Below are 9,081 nucleotides of genomic sequence, written 5' to 3' on the forward strand. Positions count from 1 at the left end.
AATTTTTAGGAGTTCATATTGATAGTGAACAAAATATTATAAATGATTTCTAATTATAAGAGATATCAACGTTTTTATATTAGAAAAAATATGGTATCTGTGTTTATAGTTTACCAAGGAACATCATGAGATCAAACAATATGTTTACTACAATTGTAGAAAAAAAAATGATGACATCAAACAATACTACGATTATAAAAGATACCAACGTTTCTATATTAGCAAAAACATGTTAATGTCTACTTTCACGTCCCAAAAAAAAAAAAGATCCAAACATGAAATTTTAACAAAACAGAGTCATAATTTCATCTGTCCAAACACTTAGAGCATTATGGTTACTTTTTAACTGTTAACCTTCATTAACGGCATCCACTTTGGTTAATATCAGTACCTTTCCTTCACATAAAAATCTGAAATGCAATTTGTCACCGAATCGAATGCCATTCTCCTGCATGAACATCGGCCATCCTTCGATAGCATACCTTACACCATTTCCATTCTTTTGCCTCCTAAGATTCATGTCTATTGTTTCTCCATTCATGTTTGTCACTTTTATCTCATAGACTTTATTTTTTAATCCTGCAATTCTTACAACATTTGCAGGCATTCTCTGTATAACAAAAAAAGAATTTTGTAAGTAAAATATCCTTATTGATGTTATATTATTTGTTAATGTCATTGTGTATTATAAAAAAATCATACCATTCGATTTTCTCCCTTCATTGTGAACTCATAAGAAACAGTTTTCTCAACGTCTTTTATCCTTGCAACACGTTTTTGTTCCACAGCCAACGTCTTCAATGCATTTAGTTATATATTTAATCCCTAATTATAAGTAATATATATATCACTAAATAGAATAATGTATGCTATACGTACCAATCGGCTACGAGTTTTTCGTTCAACTGTTGATACGTCTGGCATTTCCACTTCTGTTCCCTCCATCGGCTTTTTTTTGTCGGGCTGGTTACAATACTCGGCAATCTGTTTTCTTTTTTTTTTAAGCTTTTGAGACAATGAACAACTTCAATTAATAATAGCCAACAATAATTAAATAAATATATGTACACATATGAATGAAAAGACTTATCTATTATTATGTTTAAAATAAGTACATCTTCTTTTTTTGTTTCTTTTGCCTCTTTTTTCTTCATACTGTTCGGTCCTTCTTTTGAAATTTCTTTTTCATCTTCATCCATCTATGTATTATAATTAATAAAATATATCAACCATTAGTATATTGTATTTAAATATCTATAAAGGAGTCGTTATTACCTCTGCTATTTCTTGATCGTTTGAATCATTATCTTGACTGAAGTTCTGTTATTCAATCAAATACAAAAAATAATTAGATTTTTATAAAGTATGTTATAAGTTAGTTCAAAATACTTACGAAGTCAACGCTTTTGTAATATGAGTCCCTAGGTATTTCCAGCAAAGAGTCTTCTTCGCTTTCTTCTTTGTTGTTACTCGCTATTTCAACTCCTTTCCGATAAATTTTCAATTCAAATGTGACGCTGTCCATCTTCATCAACAAGAGTATATCATCGTCTTCGATTCCAAGATCATGAAATAGCTTTGGACAACCTTTTGTAAGAACATAATTATCGTTGATTCTTTCGGTCTCAACTTTCCAAATCTTGCCTTCTGCATATATGTTATAATAATCGTTCACTGGCGAGTAAGTGTAACATGTTCTTACATAATCATCCGGAATCACCTGAAAATTTTTGGTAACAATTATTGTAAATCTATAATAGAATAAATATATATTCAAACATGTTAGTATGCTTACTATAATATTTAAACTTCCGTAACGGTTTACTGTCACAAAAGATTCACCACATATGTTTTGGATGAAACAATCGATTTGCATGTTTTGGTCTTCCATTACCCTTAAGCGCAATAACGTGTTATTTGGCAACTGAAGGTCCCTTACCACATTACTCCATCCGTCAGTTATAACGCATTCACCACTTACACTTCTCAACGAAACTGGCCAACTTTTCCCACTTATATGATGTATCATTATTGTTTTTCTTTGCCAATAAACTCCATATATGTTCTTAACGAAGTCAATTGGTACCACCTGAGTGTTAAATTATGTTGTAAATGTTAGTTAATAGAAATATATAAACTTATTTGTAACCATTGTAGCATACCAGTTTTAACGATGAAGTCTTTTCTAACGAAGCGACACATGATCTACTCATTTTTTATACCTGTAATATAACAACATCTATTATAAAAATTTACTATTGAAATTTAAGTCATTCGTATATTTTGACAATAATATGAGAACTACATATTAACCAATATTAGACAAACTGATGTTATTAATTTGCTTTTATGTAGGATTTCAAGATTACAATGTAGAATTGATATGTACAAAAGTTTAAAGGTAGTATTATATCATCATTATATTTGTTTACAAGAAAAGAAAGATTCGTTTTATTCAATAAATTTAAATTTTGATACATGTTTTTTATAGCTCCCTTAAACTATTAATATACTGTACTTCATAAGCACAGAAAAAAAAATCCAACAAAAATAATATAATTGTATTTCACTATAGGTGAATCAAAATAGACTAAATCATAAAGTTAATTCGATGTTCATACCTGAATCAACCTTCCAAATCATATAGGTGAATAAAAACCTAATTTCATAAGAGTATGAACAAAATCTATCAAACAAGACACAAAATCAAGCCATAATTCTATAGTTACAAACACATGCAATACATGTAATCCATTTTTTATATGCATAACATACTAAATCTAAACTGTTGAAATATCTAAACACCAATTTTCACGTTTATGCATTGATTAATCGCCGAAAACAAACTTCCCATGACTTATTTTTAGTTCTAAATAAATTTTTTTCATAGTAAATCAAAAAATAGATCGTTGTAGAAGTGATCGGAAGTGTTGCCGGAAAATTACCTTTACCAAATCTTCAACCGGCGTTTTGTAGATGTCTTGAAGAATGTGAGTTTAGGTCTGCTCAATGTTAGGGTAAGTATGTGTGAAATGATGGTATGATAGTGATAGACTATACAATTGTTAACTATTTCTTTTTTTATTATAAAACTTGTATAAGGTTAATTTACATTTATTATTATTTTACTTATATTTATCCAATATTTAAACTGTTATTACTAAAAAAATGAAATATGGTTTTTGTATAACTCCATTTATAAATGTCAAGGATTTATGGTTTTTGTATAATTCAAATGTATTTAAACATATGTCTAATTAAAGTTAATATTTTTATGTTAATAGATATTAGGTTTGTTGTACAAGCATATTTAAATAAATTCATCCGAAATTTTTATTATATGAATGGAAAGTATTTTGTCTTCAAATTTATTTGTTATTTAAGGAATTTTCTAATCAAAAAAATCCTTAATTTTACATTCTACAATTTTCCAAATTTATTTTAAGAACTTTGAGATAAGTTATAATTCAAACGAATTCTGTTAATTATATTTTTTATAAAAAATCAATATAGTTAACCTAATTATTAAAACTAAATTATTCAACTAACAACTATTTAAAATATAAAAATCACATATTTATATTATTAATTCAATCGATTTCTACAATACATTCTTAAAATATAGTATCCTTTATTCAATCTAACGATTTAACATATTTATATTTTTGATTCAATCTATTTTTTTAGACAATATTTTCATTCATTTTATATTTTAATGCATTATATCCGGAATTATATTATACATTCTTAAAATAGAATATCCTTATTAACATTATAGAGCTTTTCCTTACATTGCAATTATAAATAAAGAGAACCGAAGTTGGTTAGATTATTTGTGTTTAGATAACAGGTACTTTACACTAACTATGATATTGTGCTTTGTTTTCATGTTTATTTATGTTTTGATGATTTAGTTGCCATTGATCTTCATACGATTCAATTTTGGATTATTATATGTTTTGTACATGATTCATCCAACTTTGTTGCTTACTTCGAAAATTGCATTACATAATTCTCATCAAAAGTTTTTTATGAATTTTTTTGTAGGATGCAACGTCTTGAATTTGAAATGTTTGCTAACGAAATCCTATCAAGGCTACCAACAAAGTATGTTGCTCGATTAAGATGTGTTTCTAAACAATGGCGTTATGAACTGTCGTCACATTTGTTTGCGATTATACACTATCGCCGTATGGCTAATAACCCTTATCGTAAGGTTATCATGTTTACCAACGCATCAATTGATATTCATAACTTGATTGGAGGAAAGTTAGACATTTCTTCAGGGAAGAGTATTTCCTTCCCTGTTGACACCCATCTTTCCAATCTAATCATTCTTGCTTCTCATTATGGTATTTTACTGATGTGCATTCAGTGGCGTCCGAACGAATTGATTCTTTGGAATCCAACGACTAACAAATTTTTGAATTTGTGTGATAAGAAACCTAAAAATTTTTTTGATTTAAGGGAAGATGCAGTTGGGATTTATATGGATTCGTCTAACGATCTAAAAATATTACTTCTCCAACGTCGTAATGATGCTGTTATACCGCGTGTGTATTCTCGGAACACACGTGAATGGAAAACTTTAACTTTCTTGAAAGGAGCGGATTACGCTTCAACTTTATTTTGGTGGTCTTCCGGAACTTTATGCAATAATGTTTTATATTTTCCATCTCCACACTATTGGACGCCTGCTAAAAGTTATACCATTGCTTTTGATGTCGAATCTGAAACTTTTTATAAGGTTTCGATACCCCAATCTACTGATCTTTTTGGTCGCCAATGGAGTTTTCTCAACATCCGCAACACACTTCATATGTTTATTGTTGTAGAGACCCCTAAAACAATCGTGAAGCTATATAAATTTGAAGATGAAATATGGTCAGAAGTGTCGTCGTTTAGAAGCGGAAAGTTATTTTATTCAGTTGATTCATGGCTTAACAAATTAGCTGAGAACAAAGGTGAAACTTGGACTGTTAACGTCGACCGGGGTGGTATTATCGAGATACAAATTGGAATGAAGGACTCTCAATACTTACGAGACGCAGAGAGATTTCAGGGAATATATAATGTAGCATCGTTTGAAGAGACCGTTGTCTCACCTATTTAGTATTAACAAGTTCTTTCAGCATTAAGAATAATTATGATCTTTTGAATTTTGTTATATTGTTATTACTTTTCTATTGTATCCCGCAGCAAAAAAAAAAATAATTTAAATTAATACGTTTATTTGTCCTTAAAGATAGAGCGACTCGTGGGTACCACGGGTTATAACCTAGTAAATTAAATAAATAGCATATAAATGATCGTAATAGGAAATCCTAGTTCATATGTAAGAATTGTATTTTAATATGGAAAAAATCCAATACATAAATGATAAAGCATATGAATGATCGTATGAAAATCAGTTCCTTGTGGTTCTTGTGGTTCTTATCCAATATCCATGGGTCGGAACTGGAACCGACCCGGAACCATTTTGTTGAGTATTATGAAACCCACAAACCGACCCTTCTAGAGCAAAAGGTTCGTGTCCATTGTGGTTCTGGTTCGGGTTCAAGGTTCTGTGGTTCCAGAACCGTTTTTTGCTCACCCCCAATCATATCCCTTAATCATGTGGTTTTCCTAATCAAGTCCACAAATATTACGTCCGTCGAGACGCATTGGGAAGTTTAGTAAAGCTATGATTAGTCCTCGAATCGTCATCGCGAACCAGGTAGAAAAATCCAACTTTGACTCTTTGAGTTATGCATGGACACCTTTCAACTTTTTTTTGTCATAGTTAGGGATAGTTATGTGTTTTAAGGGCATTGCATATCCGCCGATCAAGTTTTCAAATATTGGTAACCAGACTCATTTTTTAGATATAGATCATGATTATGATTTCCCTAATATAGGATTTATTTGCAGAAGCAAAACTCTTTCTTTCGCTTATTTGTGTTTTTCATCTAATAAATGATATTAGCATTTGTATCGGTTTGACTCTTCAAGATGAGATACGGTGTAGAAGCTTGTGTTTTCTTTTTATAAGTCCAAACGAAATATTACTAAGAATTCTGAAAGTGAAGCTTTTTTCTTTCAAATATGGATTTGTTTTCTATGGTCGAGTGAATGTAAAGATCTTTTTTAATATGTAGCTTTTAGAATATATGATTAATGTTGATACATTATGATCTCTCAGGTGGTACCAGTGGAAAGTGGAAAATCTGAATGGGCACATAATCTCGGAACCATGAGATCTTTGTGAAAGAAGAAATAGTCTTGTTGTTAATCTTAGATGCAATTATTATATGTATGCTAAAAGAGATAACGTCTTTCAGTTTTATAGCTTTGTATATAACTATTCCTTGCAGGTAGAGGAGTTGATCTCAATCGGAAATGGAGTGTAGATTGGGGAAGAAAGAGAAGGTTAGTTAAAAATTCTAACAATGGTTGGGTTGTGTTGACCCAAAATTCTTTTTGTCTGATTTTATATTATAAAAATTATGTACGTGCTTATAAATCTTTACTTTTTTTAGCAAACCACGAGTCCATGATGGTGCGGTGTAATAAAACTTAAAAGCATATACAGTTGTGACTATTATTTGACATTAAGTGTTACACTTTTCATTATTATGTGTAATACTTAATTTCAGATATCAGAATGATTTAGAGATTTATAACTTATATAATTTACATTGTTCAACACCGAAAGGAAATGGGCTGAACTTATAGGTTCCTCTAATTTTAAATAAAGAAACTAACAAAAAGGGCCCTTTTTATAAGTGACATTTGTTATATCAGCAGAAAATAAAGAAACTAACAAAAAGGCCCTTCAATTGGGTTTTTCCGTTTCTTTATTCTCTTGAGAAAGATAGGTTGTGCACCACATCCGGATTCGGGTGGATAATACAGTTTCGGGTCTAAACTAGAGCTAGAAGACACCGCAGGTTTATCTACCGCATAAGAAGCAAAGACACACCTTTTGTGGATTCTACTTTTGTAGTACATGACAATTAGTGTGAAACTAACATAATTAAGCCACTTCTTTGTTGTATGTATCTCTTGAATGATCGAAACATGGGTGTTTCTGGAAAATGGATTAGAGCGCTCATTGGATTGAAGAAACAAGAAAAATCACAAAGTCCAACAGAAGATGGACATGTTAGTATTTATGTCACTTTGTCTTTTTCCAATGTAACCAAGTTATACCATTTGCATCTTAGTGAATGGAATATAGTGTAACATTATAATGCTTAAGGGTTTGTTCATCATTTTCTATCTATACTTCTTTTTAGATTCTCTATGTAGTTGATTGGTTATCTATATAAGTTTATGCACAAACGGTCAGGTCCCGAGTTGTGGGTTTTTCAGATTGAATGATGTATGGTGATGGCATTATTTTTCTGTGTGGTTGCTCACTCCTCAAGCGTGCCCTTAAAACTAAGACCCGAGAGTTGAGTCACACGTAAGACGAGATCATTCATCCTTGATCGTACTAAGCGGAATGTAACAAACAATTGGCTTCTACCTTATGTGAAACCGAGTGCCGGGCATTCTTTTATTCCGATTTTTATATGATATAAGCTTTGAACATAAATAATCAGTTCTTGGTTGAAATCGCGTTTAACGCGGGCATTAACCTAGTATTATATATTAGGAATACAACAATAACAATCTTAAGGTTTAATTTATAATGTAAATAAGCTTGTCATGATCACATTTTAAGATTTCACAAGAACTCTCGTTTAGCTCGAAAAATAAATGTTAAAACAATATTGGGAGTAAGGAAGCTTTAGCTAAGAAACTAATTTGAACTTAATTTTAATAATAGAATATAAGTGCAAGACTGCGATAGTATTAATGAGGCTTTCATTAACGAACATGAAAACACGTCCAAATTTTAGTACCGACAATGAAAAGTATATATATTTTTTTAAACGTAAACTTCATTAAAAACCACCAACCCACGAAATGGGGCAGCCACTAACAACCAAACTACATGATATCAAATTTACACCAATTAGTCCAAGACAAGGACCTATTTTTAGATCTACTACTAAATCATAAAAACCCAATAGACTTCATATCACTAATAATATCTTCCACCCGAACTTGCTTGTGTTCGAACTTTAGCTTGTTCCTGGCTCGCCAGATACACCAACACCCAATCTTAATGATACTTTCAAAAGCCTCCATCGCGCCCCCTTTCAACCCTACATGCTTATAAAGATCCAATAGCTCTCTGACCGACATAATGCTGAAGGGCGCCACCTTAGACCAAACACCAACATAGGGATGAGCACGGTACCAAACCGATACCGAACCGATACCGATCCCGAAAATCCCGATCCCGATATTCATGAAAACTTGATACCGAATACCGTACCGAAAATACCGGTACGGTACCGGTATGGTATCGGTATCGGTACCGGTTTTTCGGTATGATACCGGTTAATACCGAATTCTTTAATCTCAGCCATTAACAATACCTAGTTTTAATATTTGATCCATATTCCTTCATCACAGTAGACTAAAATGATGCTTGAAACCAGTGGTATATTAAGAAAGTTTATTTTCTGCAAACATCATATGCAACTTTCGGAATTAAGTTGAGACTGAATGTTTTTATACATTTTAATAAACAATTTCCAAGACATGGAGACTTGGAGAGAGCTATCACAAGGGACTTGGTGTCACATATTCTCGAGTTCTCGATAAGGGAATCAATTTTGCAGCAGAACTTGACTGGTTTGGTCAGATACATTCTAGTTTTAATATTTGATCCATATTCCTTCATCACAGTAGATTAAAACTTGACTGGTCTGATTTAATTCGGTACTGCCATAGTGCCATGTTTGTAAATGGTATATTCCCTTTTAAATATGCTAACCTCACAATCGGTATCAATTCGGTATTACCGAAAAATACTGATACCGATCCCGCAAAATCCCGATCCCGAAAAATGTAAAACGTAATACCGATACCGATACCGAATACAAGCGGTATGGTATCGGTATGGTACGGTATCGGGATGGTATCGGTACGGTATCGGTATCCGGTACCACATGCTCATCCCTACACCAACATGTTGCCATACCC

The 9,081-nt window shown here is 31.7% G+C and overlaps 2 protein-coding genes across 2 annotated transcripts; one reads left to right on the plus strand and one right to left on the minus strand.

The window, feature by feature from the left end:
* Positions 1-243: 243 nt before the first annotated feature.
* On the minus strand, positions 244-2,075 carry LOC110867068. Its single transcript, XM_035983897.1, has 6 exons — positions 1,796-2,075; positions 1,394-1,720; positions 1,276-1,320; positions 880-1,199; positions 703-795; positions 244-610 (listed from the first exon to the last, which is right to left on the minus strand). Coding segments are annotated over exons 1-5 (927 nt in total). The 5' UTR covers positions 2,030-2,075; the 3' UTR covers positions 244-610; positions 703-794.
* A 1,973-nt stretch (positions 2,076-4,048) lies between these two features.
* On the plus strand, positions 4,049-5,113 carry LOC110913864 (putative F-box protein At3g23260). The gene has a single exon (XM_022158683.1). The coding sequence runs from the start codon at positions 4,049-4,051 to the stop codon at positions 5,111-5,113; it is 1,065 nt and encodes a 354-aa protein (XP_022014375.1).
* Positions 5,114-9,081: the final 3,968 nt, after the last annotated feature.

This window comes from Helianthus annuus, chromosome 15 (assembly GCF_002127325.2).
Source record: "Helianthus annuus cultivar XRQ/B chromosome 15, HanXRQr2.0-SUNRISE, whole genome shotgun sequence".
In the NCBI taxonomy this organism is placed as follows: domain Eukaryota; kingdom Viridiplantae; phylum Streptophyta; class Magnoliopsida; order Asterales; family Asteraceae; genus Helianthus; species Helianthus annuus.

Coding starts and splice junctions, on each gene's coding strand:
- LOC110913864 (XM_022158683.1), top strand. CDS start 4,049: ATGCAACGTCTTGAATTTGAAATGTTTGCTAACGAAATCCTATCAAGG.
- LOC110867068 (XM_035983897.1), bottom strand. CDS start 2,029: ATGATACATCATATAAGTGGGAAAAGTTGGCCAGTTTCGTTGAGAAGT. Junction 1,721..1,795: donor ACGGAAGTTTAAATATTATA/GTAAGCATACTA, acceptor AAAAATTTTCAG/GTGATTCCGGATGATTATGT. Junction 1,321..1,393: donor ATTACAAAAGCGTTGACTTC/GTAAGTATTTTG, acceptor ATTGAATAACAG/AACTTCAGTCAAGATAATGA.